Here is a 13,693-nt window from a genome sequence, read left to right on the forward strand (position 1 = left end):
CTACACTATAGCTTTATTCATTCTGAGATTAAAGAGCAATGGACCAAGTTCAATAAACCCCGTCTGCTGATTGCAAGTTCCCAAGCTCTCCACACTCAGGAAATGGCCACATTTACACAGAATGGTTGGAGAAAAAAAAAAGGCTGGGTCACAAGGGTGTCTAAAAGGGCTTTAAAACAACAACAACAACAACAACAATAATAAAATAGTAATAAAGGTCTAACCAATACCCTCTCCCAATTAAGTGTCAGATTAACAGGCCCCTGTTCCCCATCCCTCTCTCTCGGGGTTATCCACCACTGTGGTGGGTGAGAGGGGTCATGAAGTTGCTTGATTTCTTCATGATTTGTAAAATAACACCTCTCGGAGAGCCAAGTATGAGGCAAGAGCTCAGATTTTGACAGGGTTTGCTTTGTGGTTTGGTTACTGGAACAGCCAGTGACCTTAGCAAGGCCAATGTTGTGCAAACACAGAAATGGAAGAGAAGGAGGTGGGGTAAAAAACCCCAAGGCATAAAAAGGCTCGGCAGGAGTCAGTGCAGCACAGCCCTTCCAGAGCGAGGGAAGAGAGGCCCACGATGAGGTGAGTCCACACTCCATACTTTGAGCACACAGTGTGTATATCCACGGGAGAGGTGAGAAAACGGGATGCGGAGCCGGGCCGATGGGCGCAGCCTACAGGCCGCATGCAGCTGAGGATAACTGTAAATGCATCGCTAAAGAGCTAGCTGTAAGCTTACCTAAAGCGTTATGAGACTTTTTTTGTCTTGTAACTTGACTATACAGTTTGAATGTGAACGTTTGTAGGTGACGATCTCGTGCTGAAATGTCAAAGGCGGGATGTGCCTAGACCCTCAGGGAACGAAGGGCCAGTGACTGAACCCCTTCCTCCTGTATCCAGAAGGGAAGGGCAGGGACAGACGGGGCTGTCTGTCTCTAAGGAGGACCTGCTCATTGAGATGAAAAGGTTTTGTTTTAACCAGGCATGCAGCAGTTCCAATGCCGACTGCACTATTTTAATGAAAAAAAAAAAAAGATAATAGTCACACATTTTAGTGACACCATCAAGGCACTCACCTTTTTTTTTTTTTTTTTTTTTTTTTTTTTTTTTTTTTAAAAAAACAAAATAGAAAGATTTTGAAGGTTGCAAAAAAGACTAGAAGAATAGTGTCCAAAAGAAATTCCTGCCTGGCCAGCATCTGCAGAGAATTGGCTACCGTTTAAGTGCGGTCTGTGTACCACAGATGGCCGCAGTCATTCTGTTAGGAAACCAGTTTTCTCCAGGTAACTTTGCGTTTGATCCTTTAAAGGCCAAATACTTATGAAGTAATAGGAACAAAAACATCTGATATATATATATATATATATGTATATGTATATGTATATGTATATGTATATGTATATGTATATGTATATGTATATGTATGTATGTATATATATACATATATGAGATATATCTATTATCTATGTATGTATGTATGTATCTATCTGTCTGTCTGTCTATCTATCTACATACCTAGGATTCTAGAAGCTGAGGCAGGATGAGTCTGAGAGTTCAGGAGTTTGTGACAAGCCTGGGTAAAGTATGGGACCATGTCTTAAGAACAACAAGACAACTGACAAATCATACATTAAAACAACCTTTCCATTATGGGAAATTTCCAAAAGTGAGAATAGCAAAAATAAACTATGGCCATCCTCTTTAGTTAGCTATAGTGTGCTTACAATGTCCTCATAACCCGGTACTTAGTGGGTGTATGCAGAGGCTTCCCCTTGGTGCCATCGTGGATGCCACCAGAGCCAGAGGGCGACTTCGCCCTGTGCCCCCTCTCCTCTCCACTCTTGTTTTCCACCTCTCACCTCTCAGCTTTTCTGAGACAGGCACTTGTTGTGTAGCAGCCACTGTGGTCAAAGCCCCCAATCCTCCTGCCTCTGCCTCAGAGTGTGGAGAGCTGGGATGGCACATATGCTACCACACTGGTGGTGCTTTCCTTCCTCTGTCACTGTGGTCCCTTTCTAAGCTTCTACAACATTCTCAGAGACACCAAGCTTGCTGTGCCTCTGGGTGGGTGGGAAGCAGTTCTTAGGTCTTAGTGTCTCGTTCTCTTCCTTTACTCTCTGTTTAAGTGTGTGTGTGTGTGTGTGTGTGTTGTGTACATGCACATGTGCAAGGAGACCAGCCCCATTCCTTCTTGCCACCTCTCTACAGAGCCCTGGGAGCTGTTGTCACTCTCCTGCTCTGCGGTCAGCTTTTTGCTGTGGAGCTGAGCAATGATGCCATGGACATTGAAGGTGAGTCTCTGGGGTTCCCCGGGAGCCGTGCACCCCAGCTCAGCTGTGGCCCAGTCTGACCACATCAGTTCCGCACTGTATTAAGGAAGACCCAGAGCCTCTTCTCGCCTAGATCTTCGGGGCCTCCCTTCCTCAGCTTCCACTCGCGTGCAAGGGAGTCTGGTGTTCAGGGCAGCTCTGTCTCTGCAGACTTGTCACAGGGAGACATCTGAGCACCCACAGACTTTTCTGGCTTCGTTTTCTTGGCAGATGACAGCTGCCCAAAGCCTCCAGAGATTGCCAATGGCTATGTGGAGCACATGGTTCGCTACCGCTGCCGACAGTTCTACAGACTACGGACCGAAGGAGATGGTAAGGCTGGAATGAGCATCCTTCTGTCCATGCCCCTGGCCCTGACTGATGTTCCCATGATGCATGAGGCTTGGGTACATGGCCAGAAACTTCTCAAGGACTGCCTGGAACCAGTGCAATAAGATTCGAATTGTTCCCATCTCCCATTGGTGGTCCTTCCACAAAACTAACTTGTTTTGTCTGGTTAAGGGGCTACAATTTCATGGCCCCTGTCACCTGGGAGGGTAGTCTTTATTGATGGCATTGTGCAGCCTACATTCCTGACAGTATCTAACTTCTTCCTGTCCGACTCTTTCTTTAATCCCCAAGCCAGATCCATTTTTCTCTGAGCTCATCTCCTTTTGTTTCAGGAGTATACGCCTTAAACAGTAAGAAGCAGTGGGTGAATACAGCTGCTGGAGAGAAACTCCCCGAATGTGAGGCAGGTGGGTGCTGAGGTCTTAGAGCACGGGGTTAAAATGTGGCCATGTTCCTCTTGTGTGGCATGGGTCAGAGAGAACCACAGCTGGCAAAGGAGGGACATGATCACTCCCAGGGAACTCAGTGTCATGCTCACTTAGGCTAAGGGGTTGGCTGGATCAGCGGCTTCCCACGGAGGTGCCCTCCATCCAGAACACCTGCTTACAGACACAAAGCCTTGGTTGAAGGTCAAGGACACATCCCAGGAAGGACCAGGCCAGGGAGGAAACAACATAAGCTGAGTCCACAAGGCTAAGGCAGACTCTCGAGTTCTACAGCTCTCCCCTCTTCTGCCTGGACGAGGATTTTCCCCACTTTGGCTATCTGTTTTACATCCTTAAAACCTGTGTTCCTGCCAATGCTGTTGCAGGGCCATTTTTGTCTAAGAATGAAATACACACACAGCTTCCAACCCTTTCATTGACTTTCAGAGAACTGTGGGATTTGTGTGTGTGAGACCATGTTTATATATGTATGTAAATTATGTTTATATAATAGCTTACCAGCCAGGGAGTGTGTAAATACCGGAAACGTGGGCAGGCAGCAAGGGCAGAGTGCTCACGGACTGCTGGGTGTGGAAGCAGCAGTGGCCGATGCTTCCAGGGCCTCTGCAGGTGGGGCCTGCTCTGGACTGCTGTTCACATCTCCCCTCCCTCCCTCCCTCCCTCCCTCCCACCCTCCCTCCCTCCCTCTGCAGTGTGTGGGAAGCCCAAGTACCCAGTGGACCAGCTGCAGCGCATCATCGGTGGTTCTATGGACGCCAAAGGCAGCTTTCCTTGGCAGGCCAAGATGATCTCCCGCCATGGACTCACCACTGGGGCCACGCTGATCAGTGACCAGTGGCTGCTGACCACAGCCAAAAACCTCTTCCTGAATCACAGCGAAACGGCATCAGCCAAGGACATCGCCCCTACCTTAAAACTCTACGTGGGAAGAAACCAGCCGGTGGAGATCGAGAAGGTGGTTCTCCATCCCGAACACTCCAAGGTGGACATTGGGCTAATCAAGCTCAAGCAGAAGGTGCTTGTCACCGAAAGGGTGATGCCCATCTGCCTGCCCTCCAAAGACTACGTAGTACCGAACCGCATGGGCTACGTGTCTGGCTGGGGGCGGAATGCCAACTTTGAATTTACTGAACGTCTCAAGTACGTCATGCTGCCTGTGGCCGACCAGGAGAGGTGTGTGGTGCACTATGAGAAAAGTACAGTGCCCGAGAAGAAAAACTCTACGAGTCCTGTTGGGGTACAGCCCATCCTGAACAATCATACCTTCTGTGCTGGCCTCACCAAGTACCAGGAGGACACCTGCTACGGTGACGCTGGCAGTGCCTTTGCCATTCACGACGAGGAGGATGACACCTGGTACGCAGCTGGGATCCTGAGCTTTGACAAGAGCTGTGCTGTAGCTGAGTACGGTGTGTACGTGAGGACAACCGACCTGAAGAACTGGGTTCAGGAGACCATGGCCAATAACTAGTCCAGGGTTGACCAGAAGGCTGCACACAGCAGGGCAGGCTGGGAGCCATGGGAGAGGGGAGGGGTGGAAGCGTTGGGCCATAATCGGAGGGGTGCTAGCCCTGCATTGCTCAGCCATAATAAAAAATGTGCTTCGGACCCATCTCAGGGCTTTGTCCACTGCGGTTCTTATTCTCATTTACAGCCCCGGGCAGCCAATGGGCACATCCTGATGAGCCAGGAAACCCCTAGGGTGTTAGAGACTGTTTGCCTACAGTAATCATGTTTGCCAGAGGCAGGTCTCCCAGAGATCACTGAGTCCCTTCCTTGGTCCTGGGTCTGTCTGAATGCAAACGTTGGCTCTTCTCACATGACGTCACCTCTCTGGAGTGGGTGAGGAATGCCTATGAGGAGTGTGAGCTCTGAGTGGGACAGCGAGAGTTGTGAGAGGCTCTTCTGTTAGTACTTCCATATGCAGACACAGGCACGTGCAGGCAGGCAGGGCTTAGTGGTCCCCCCATCAGCTCGGCCTGGGTTTGCTCCCTGACTTTCACCTGTCCATTAGGGATGAACACTAGACACTGCAGAGTCCCATGGCTGGAATGCTCTGGGATTTGGCAGCGTTGGGGTCTCTTCCTCAGTGGCTCTCCTTCCACGGTGGAGAATCTCACCCTGTTTTGGGGTCATTGGCAAGCCACATGCCCTTCTACCTCCGAGATAACCGCATCTTCAGAGTCACTGGTGCATGCCCCCAGGGTGAAGCTATGGGGACCAAGGGAGACAAGGACCCACATTCCAGAACCAAGAAGCCAGCCAGAAAGTGAGAGGACAGCACAGTCACACCACACACCGCCTGACAGCAGGTGGCAGGCTACTGCTATAGAAAAAGAGGAGGCCTCTGGGCCCTTCCTGCATTCTCCGCCTCCCTCCCCAGCAATGCATCTCTTTCCATATAAGGACCTCCTCTTCTCCCCTCAGAGACCTCTGTTCAGGAGTCATAGCTGCATGGTTTCTAGCACTGGATAGGGTATACAACACATGCTTAATAAGTACTGTGAGCCGGGAATGCCTTTAATCCCAGCAATTGGGAGGCAGAGGCAGGCGGATTTCTGAGTTCGAGGCCAGCCTGGTCTACAGAGTGAGTTCCAGGATAGCCACGGCTACACAGAGAAACCCTGTCTTGGAAAAAACAAAGTATTGTGGAAGGGAAAGTAACCAAGCTAGCATCTAAAACATGAATCCAGACTACAGGTCCCCCCACCCGTCCTCACCTACTCCTTAGGAAGAAAGCTGAGAGTATCTCCCCTGTGCACGTTCTGAGATCTTGCTTGCACCTGAGTGCATAGACAGACAGACAGAAGACCCAGCTGACAGTGCGTTGGACAAAGACCTTTTATTCCATCGTGGGGGGGGGGGTAGGGGGAGGGGGAGGAAAGCTTATTGTTCACCTAGGACCTCAGGAGCATCAGAGATCTGACTCTTACACTCTCCAGTTTTCATGCACGTGTCCAGGGTGGCGGCTATAGCCACCATGACACACGGAGGCGAGACGGTGGGAAAGGGCTCTCTGCCCATCCCTGAGGCAGCTCTCAGTTTCAGACAGAGGACACAGAAAACCTAAACCACCTTCTTCCTGTGCCCCATCTACCAGAACCAGGTCCTGTTTCACTTCCCTAAAGGACAAGCTTGGAAAGGGGCAGCTGATGCCAGGGTGGGCCTGCCTCCTACACACCTGGGCCTCTGCTGGCAACAAGGCCCCTGCTGCCCAGCAGCTGGTGCCAGGGTGGGCCTGCCTCCTACACACCTGGGCCTCTGCTGGCAACAAGGCCCTTGCTGCCCAGCAGGCCACAGCAGCCTGGCCATTGCCCTCCAGCGCTGTGCCTGCTCTCTGATTCCAGAGTGACAGGGACAACCACTACCATACGGCTTAAGAAAACACAAGTTTCCTGAGGTTGGGTCACATTCTTCAAAAGCCCTTGGGATCACAAACCCCTCAAGGCATTTCCCCCTTAACAATCTGATATCCTTTTGGTCTTCAGTCCTTGAAATAAGGGGTGGTGGCAATGCCTTCTGAGGAGCCCTTTTATGCTTCCCAGCTACAAATACGTGGACAGGGAACTGCTTTCGGTCTGTGAGGAAACAATGACCTCACCTGCATCTAATTATTAGTTCAAAAGAAGCTGGGATAGGAGGGAGCAAAAGGGGCAAGCGAACGGGCATGGGGAGAACACGTGTGCACAAACATGGCTAATCAAGCTTTCTCACGGTGTCTAGGCGGATGCTTGACCTTAAGCGGTAAGAAAAGTCAGGATAAAGGGAAGCTATAAACACACACCACCACGCTGAGGCTCTCAGGGAACGGACACTTAGGCATCTTGGTTCGTGGCGCCCTGGGGCCTCTGCCAAGGGGCTGTTGATTACAAACACCTCGAACCCCTTTGCTCAGGCAGTGAACATGTCTTTGAGGGACTCCAGACCACAGGCCCTCTGGGTTCAGGTCCTGTTTCAACCCGAACCCAGGTTTGTTTCTCTCATCTCCAACAGCAGTGAGTGTGCTAAATGTCTTGATAGAGGAGGTCATATTTGGGTATGTTCTTGGGATCAATAGGACTCTGGACAATAAGTTTTCCCCTCATGGCTCCCCGGTAGATAACTTCAATCAAATCTATGAAGTCTTGTTTGGTTTTGAAGCTTCCTACGAATTTAGTGTGATCCGGAGACCTGCAGCAGAGGAAATAACCGTGGTCAGAGCTTTCTGGTGCGTGAAGCCTGCAGGGTGAGCAAGCAGTGGGCTCTTCCTTCCTCTTGTCTCTCTACAGACGGCCTGAGCACTGCCTTTTCTGCAGTTCCAGGACACGGGACTAGATCCAGGGCTTTGAGGCCCACCATCGCTGTCTGGGTGTGGGAAGGAGCCTGCCTTTCCATCGCTTCCCACGCCACTATCATGTGGAGTTCCCTGAGTACTGGGGTGGGCAGAGTTTGCTCAGTGTCTCTGAAAGAACTCCATTAATTCACCACAGCCTCTCATGTCCTCATCACTGACCTTCTCAGTTGTGGGTATTAATAAAAAAACTTTATGAATTATTTTAAACATCAAGTATTGATTATAGAAATTTTAAGAAAAACAAAATCATCTGTGATGATTAGCCAGTCCTTTAAAAGCTATACTTTTTTTTTCATATTTAAGCTGGAAAGTAAAATCTTACAGTCACACTTAAAACACTCTCATTTAGCACTAAAGAACATCAAATAAGGAAACGACAGTCACAACCTGCCTTGAGAAAGCCAACGTTGCAGAATGTATAGCCAACTTAACTCACCCATAATCCACTTTCATGTGCTGCCCATTGAAGAAAAATACGGTAGAGGGAATATAACTGATGTCAAAATACTGCGTATAAACTGGGGTGCGGTCCACGTCCACCAGGTAAATACTGGCCATTTTGCTCAGGTCAGCGGAAGTCTTTGAGAGCTGGGATTGACCAGATGGATGGAGGTTAGCTATAAGGCAGCTGAAGAATGCTTCTTTTGTGAAACACACTGTGATATTGTACATGACGTGCACTATAGTATTTTGAGAAGAATTTTGTTTGGGAAATTTTCCCATTTGAATTCCTCTTAGGACACAGCTCTGGAACTTGCTATGTAGATCAGGCTGCCGTGAATTCAGAGAGGTCTGCTTTTCTGCCTCCCAAGTGCAGGGATTACACGTGTACACTATGCCCTGCTAGACACAATATTACTGTTCAGAGGCTGGGTCATTGGCGATAGGGTCGGGAGGAGGCACTGTGTGGTTGTTTGCATGAGAATGGCCCTCATAGGCTCACTGGTTTAACCACTTGGGTCCCTAGCTGGTGGAACTGTTTGAGAGGGGTTAGGAGGAGTGGCTAAGAGGGGTGGAAGAGATGTGTCACTGTGGGCAGGCTTCGAGGTTTCATACCATTCCTGGTTAGCTCTGTTGTTTGTGTCAAGATGTGCGCTCTCAGCTACTTCTCCAGCACCAGGCCTGCCAGCCTGCCTGCTGCCATGCTCCCTGTAATGATGGCCTTCAGATGCCATGCTCCCTGTAATGATGGCCATGGGTTCTAACCCTCTGAAATTATAAGCCCCAAATAAACTGTTCTTGTGTAAGTTGTCCTGGTTATGGTGTCTCTTCACAGCAGTGGAAATGTAAAATTAAGACATGTCAGGGAAGAGATTTTTCTTCCTTTCTTTTGTTGATGTTTGTTTCTTTTTGAAATTAAGATTTTTGTATGTGTGCCACAGTGTGTGTGTGGGGGGGGGTGGGGCAGAGGTCCAGCAGGCAGGACAGCTTGTTGAGGCCAGGCCTTTCCTTAGTAGCAGGAGACCTGACTTGCTGAGCGATCTCATGGGCTAGTGCTTGATTATTTCCAAGAAGAAAAAACAGGACTGTCCACTCGTTACGAGTGAGCTGGAAGCACAGCTCAGTGGTAGAGTATTAGGTCTAGTCTCAATGCTTAGTACTTCAAAACCAAAACTACAGCTTCTGACAACCCTCCGGCAACAACTTAGGATGCCCACACTCTTTCCTTCTAGGCTCTTTCCTTCTAGAAAGGAAAATCAGAAGAACCTGGCGCCCCTCCCACTGCTCACTGTCCTCAATGCTTTATACTTGTCAAACCATTTAACCTCTAACTTATAACCATTTACATCATCAGCGCATAGCACCCCCATTTTACAGGCGACAAAGCTGAGGCACAGGAGGTAGTTACTTGTTTCAGGACACACAACTCCTCAGGAGCAGGGCTGGGATTTGAACTTTGGAAGTGTGGTTTCAGAATCAATCAATCTAATTCTCTTGTTGACCTTGAGCGTTGAACTCAGGATCTCATACATTAGAGACAACTGTTCTACCACTGAGCTACTCTTCCAGCCTAGAATGTGTACTTTTCCCCATAGCTCAAAGTATGAGTTTCTGATGACACCTGCCTACCGACTGGTGTGAGTGTGATGAGCGTGGAGGTCAGAGGACACCTTTCAGGGTCGGGTCCCTCCTCCACGTGGATCCCAGAGACTGACTGAGGTTCCAAGTCTCGCGCAGGATGCACATCACCTGCTTTGCCACCGCACCAGCTTCACAGTCACTGTACTAATTACATAATGACTACCCTTATATCTGGTCCCCACAGCAACTGCGACGGAGATGGGCAGCAAGAGAGGCAAGACCTTAGTTCAGCCTCCATGGTGGAACAGAAACACACACAGATAACTGCTGACAGTTTCCCTCTTACTGACTGAAGACACTGGGAGACCTGACCTCTCTACTAGGCATACTCTAGGAGCAGTGAACAAGAGGTGGGTGTGGCCGGGGCACAGTTCAGGTCTCCTGCTTGTAACCTGCGAGCCTTGGAGGCGCTTCCCCAGCCCTCTCTAGACCTTCGCGCTCTTCTCTATGCGACTGTTGCTCTGCTGGCATTGCCTGCTCAGGGAAGTGAGCTTTGACAGGTGCTAGTGGGGGAGGGCGTCAGGACAGACGGCACAGTCCATTTGGGCCTCAGATCAGGACAGGCACTGGATCGGCTCTTACCAACCCTGTTCCTGTTCAGGACTGGTGAGTTATAACGGATGAACCTTTCATTAAGGCTTCATAATGAAAACTCACAATATCATCCAGCTGCAGACAGACGGGGTCCTCATCCCTCCCAAACCGGAGAACCAGCACCTTCTCTGCAGTGCTTTTGATCGCCTGGTCTACTTCTTTCTTGCTGGTCAGTTTGGGCAAGAGGAAGCTCATGTTGCAGAAGTCCGATGCTGGTCTGCCCTACCAACTCTGCAGTGTCTAAAGGCGGCCTAGATGAAGTATGTGAGTCCTAACGGAAAGAGCAAAACACCGTCATTTAGTGCTGACCAGACACTGAGGTGATTTAAAAAGAAAACTTTCAGGAAGCCCATTTTGTGCAGACGCCACACGCCTTGCCTGCCATCTTTGGGCCCATCCTGACACACTAGGTAACTTCTCACAGTAATTTCTCATATATTTCTCAGTGAAATTTAAGATTTGAATTAGAACGCGGAGCAGGAGGGGCTGGAGAGATGGCTCAGTGGTGAAGAGCACTGACTGCTCTTCCAGAGGTCCTGAGTTCACCACATGGTGGCTCACAACCATCTGCAATGGGATCGGATGCCCTCTTCTGGTGTGTCTGAAGACAGCTACAGTGTGCACACATACATAAAATAAGTAAATCTTTAAAAAACACAGTCAGAGGACAAGGGAAAGCTTTAACCTCAGAGCGCCGTCCCCACCCGATGGCCTGGAGGAGCCATGGCCGCTGAGTAGGGAGGCGAGGTCGGCCTGCAGTTAAAGGATGTGGCTGTGCCTCAGAGCACTGCCAGACTGTAGATGGAACCAGAACTTATGGGAAGTGCTGAGGCAGACAAGACCGCAGCAGCCTAGAGTAGGAGGGAGAGTGGCTGGAGGGAGGGGCGGCAGAGGTGGCTACATGATTCACCCATCTCTGTGCTTTGCATCGTTTTAAATCTAACGTTTAGTGAGTTTCCCATATCCCTACACAGAAGACTTCCAGAGTCTATCAGAGCAGCATCCTATTTCATCTGTGGATCATACTTCATCGGTCCTTCATTGGTGGATGCTTGTATCTTCTCAAATCCTGACTTAGGAGTCTTCCTACATACACTTAATCACATGGAAAACAGGCCAACTAAGAGTGTGTGAAAGTCACAATTAAATAAATGCCTCAGAAGAGCCTGAGGCAGAGGGGCCTCCTCTGACCTTCTCTCTGTCTCCCTTCAGTGCTGGGCTCCTCATTCTATAGACCATCGTTCTATTACCCTTCTAGCTGTAAGACAAAGACTAGAATTCATGCTACAAAATTGCTAGTCTAGCTCCTAATTTTTGTCATTTAGACATTTCCTATTTCTTTTCTTTCCTTCTTTCTTTCTTTCTTTCTTTTCTTTCTTTTTTTTCTTTCTTTTTTTTTTTTTTTTGTTTTGGTTTTTTGGATTTGGTTTTTTCGAGACAGGGTTTCTCTGTATGGCCCTAGCTGTCCTGGGACTCACTCTTGTAGACCAGGCTGGTCTCGAACTCAGAAATCCGCCTGCCTCTGCCTCTCAGAGTGCTGGGATTACAGGCATGTGCCACCACCACCTGGAGACATTTCCTATTTCAATCCCATGATTGAAGATTCACTATCAAGAGCATCCACAGAAGAGATACTGGGATATTAGTTACTCTGAATTGAGCTTCAAGGCTCATTGATGTGGCTATGAAATGTGATTTCCATTTACCTCCATCAAAAATTATATTTCACAGTCTGGATTTGGGCTGGGAAGGTGGCTTGGTTAGTACAGTGCTTGCCTGGCAATGGTGAGGACCCAGTTTGATCCCCGGAATCTATCTAAAAAGAAGCCTGCATGCTAGAGTGTCCTTACGAACCCAGTGTACTCGGGCAGATCCTTGGGATTTGATGGCCAGTCAGCCTAGCCTATTCAGTGAGTTACAGGGCAACCTCAGACCTTGTCTCAAACAATACAAAACAAAACAAACACCAAACCCAAAGTGTACAGCACCCAAGGTGCAACACCTAAGGTTGTCTTTGGTGTATAAAAGTGAACAGACAAGTGTATATACATACGAGTACATACAATGCACATACATGCACATATACAACAATGCAGACCCAAGATATGAATAAAATTTTTACAAGAAATGAGATTGTCCCAGCTATAAGCCACAATTTATTTTAATAGTTTTACGTGCATGTCTTGTCTGCATATATGTCAGATTCCCTGGGACTGCAGTTACAGATAGATGTGAGGTGCCACATGGGTGCTGGGAACTGAATCCCTGGCCGTCTGGAGGGGCAGCCAGTGGTCTTAAACTCTGAGCCATCTCTCCAGCCTGTAGGTCACACTTTAAATAGGGAAGCTAACTTCCAGGAGGGATTTCATCAACTGTGAGTGCAGAACAAACTACTGATGAAAGAGAAACACAAAGAGAATTTGGACCGGACTCACCATTAGAATTCAAGTAAACAAATCCTGTGCTAGTAAGAAAAAGAGGAAGAGGGAGGGTGTGGTCCACAGAGCGGGTCCGTGTGGTACAGCACAGATGTTGGAAGGAGAGGGAAACTGAGACCATATCCAAAACAAAGTCCACATGAAGGATATTAATTGCAAATCATAAAAATTATGAACACTAAATACATTTGGAAAGCCCAGTTTTGCAAGCAGATAAAGAATAGCAAGTTAAAAGGCAGATTTAAGAAATGCATTAAGTGAGCCGGTAACACTCAGAATGGAGAGAGAGCAAAGGCATGACTACTTTGTTGGAATTCGGAGACAAAAGCTCTTTGGAAAGAAAACTGGCCTCTTCTTTAAACAACAGCTCTATTTGTGAGAATATGAACATAGACACAAAGACTTAGGTTCACAGGCTGTTCAACACATTTATCATGGCTAAAGCTGTCAACAACCTAAATGGCCGTCAACAGGACACTGATAACCAGTCCTACGACCTATCTTATACAGCCTTTGAGAAAAGGTTATGAAGCAGTATGTAAAGTCTGATTGTTCTTTTTTTGTAGAAACTTAATGTATAATACTTTCATAGGAAAATAGAAATAAGGATCCCAAGATATCATCAAAGACATTTTGAACAAGAACTTATTTTTCCAAGGGTCTCGCTTAGTATCCCAGCGTGGCCTCAAACCTGTGGCAATCTTTATGCCTAAATCTCACAACTGCTGGGATTACAAGGGTACGTCACTACGCCAGGTAGACGACTTTATGTCAGACCAACGTCTACAAAACATCCTGAGCTATGTGTTTGACAAGATGCTGGTGGTTGGGTCACTTCTGGTTCACAGGTGCCTGGGAGGACACTTCAAACTACAAGTCAGTAACCCGGGCTCCTCCACCGGTTAGCTAAGGCGCAACTGCCTCCTTCCTCATTGACATCCCAGGAAAGGACCTTAACCCCAACTAACCTGGGCTGTTCCTTAGAAATGCTTCCTCCGACCTGAAATCCTCACAAACGGAAGTGAGAAACGGGGACGTAGAAAACGAATGTACCATTGCACGCCCCAGTCAATAGCCGGGTAACGAGAGCGTTATTTTAGTTCCCTTCCACTTTGCACCGTACCGACGGAAGTTACGTCA

At 48.3% G+C, this 13,693-nt stretch overlaps 2 protein-coding genes across 4 annotated transcripts; one reads left to right on the forward strand and one right to left on the reverse strand.

Annotated features, from left to right (window-relative positions):
- Nucleotides 1-497: 497 nt before the first annotated feature.
- LOC127671428 (haptoglobin) lies at nucleotides 498-4,723 on the forward strand. 2 transcript variants are annotated; one of them, XM_052166103.1, is made up of 5 exons: nucleotides 498-582; nucleotides 2,209-2,291; nucleotides 2,541-2,642; nucleotides 2,993-3,067; nucleotides 3,799-4,723. In XM_052166103.1, exons 1-5 carry the CDS (start codon nucleotides 578-580, stop codon nucleotides 4,575-4,577), a joined length of 1,044 nt encoding a protein of 347 aa, XP_052022063.1. In that variant the 5' UTR covers nucleotides 498-577; the 3' UTR covers nucleotides 4,578-4,723. The 2 variants fall into 2 exon arrangements, with proteins under 2 accessions (XP_052022063.1, XP_052022064.1); XM_052166104.1 differs by lacking the exon at nucleotides 498-582 and adding an exon at nucleotides 1,144-1,283.
- Nucleotides 4,724-5,946: 1,223 nt separating this feature from the next.
- Nucleotides 5,947-13,692, reverse strand: Txnl4b (thioredoxin like 4B). Of its 2 annotated transcripts, XR_007974763.1 has the most exons (5): nucleotides 13,522-13,692; nucleotides 10,179-10,386; nucleotides 7,876-8,027; nucleotides 6,360-7,276; nucleotides 5,947-6,287 (listed from the first exon to the last, which is right to left on the reverse strand). XR_007974763.1 is itself a non-coding variant. In XM_052166105.1 (4 exons), the coding sequence occupies exons 2-4, from the start codon at nucleotides 10,308-10,310 to the stop codon at nucleotides 7,111-7,113; spliced, it is 450 nt and encodes a 149-aa protein (XP_052022065.1). In that variant the 5' UTR covers nucleotides 10,311-10,386; nucleotides 13,522-13,692; the 3' UTR covers nucleotides 5,948-7,110. The 2 variants fall into 2 exon arrangements, 1 of the variants encoding a protein (XP_052022065.1); XM_052166105.1 differs by having other exon boundaries at nucleotides 5,948-7,276.
- Nucleotide 13,693: the final 1 nt, after the last annotated feature.

Source organism: Apodemus sylvaticus, chromosome 21 (genome assembly GCF_947179515.1).
Source record: "Apodemus sylvaticus chromosome 21, mApoSyl1.1, whole genome shotgun sequence".
Lineage (NCBI taxonomy): Eukaryota > Metazoa > Chordata > Mammalia > Rodentia > Muridae > Apodemus > Apodemus sylvaticus.

What these genes read in the sequence shown, in the direction of transcription:
- Txnl4b (XM_052166105.1), bottom strand. Translation starts at nt 10,310, where the DNA reads ATGAGCTTCCTCTTGCCCAAACTGACCAGCAAGAAAGAAGTAGACCAG. An exon ending in GTCTGCAGCTGGATGATATT is followed by an intron (nt 8,028 to 10,178) that starts GTGAGTTTTCAT and finishes GGTCAATCCCAG; the next exon opens with CTCTCAAAGACTTCCGCTGA. An exon ending in CACATGAAAGTGGATTATGG is followed by an intron (nt 7,277 to 7,875) that starts GTGAGTTAAGTT and finishes CCTCTGCTGCAG; the next exon opens with GTCTCCGGATCACACTAAAT.
- LOC127671428 (XM_052166103.1), top strand. An exon ending in ACTACGGACCGAAGGAGATG is followed by an intron (nt 2,643 to 2,992) that starts GTAAGGCTGGAA and finishes CTTTTGTTTCAG; the next exon opens with GAGTATACGCCTTAAACAGT. An exon ending in ACTCCCCGAATGTGAGGCAG is followed by an intron (nt 3,068 to 3,798) that starts GTGGGTGCTGAG and finishes CTCCCTCTGCAG; the next exon opens with TGTGTGGGAAGCCCAAGTAC.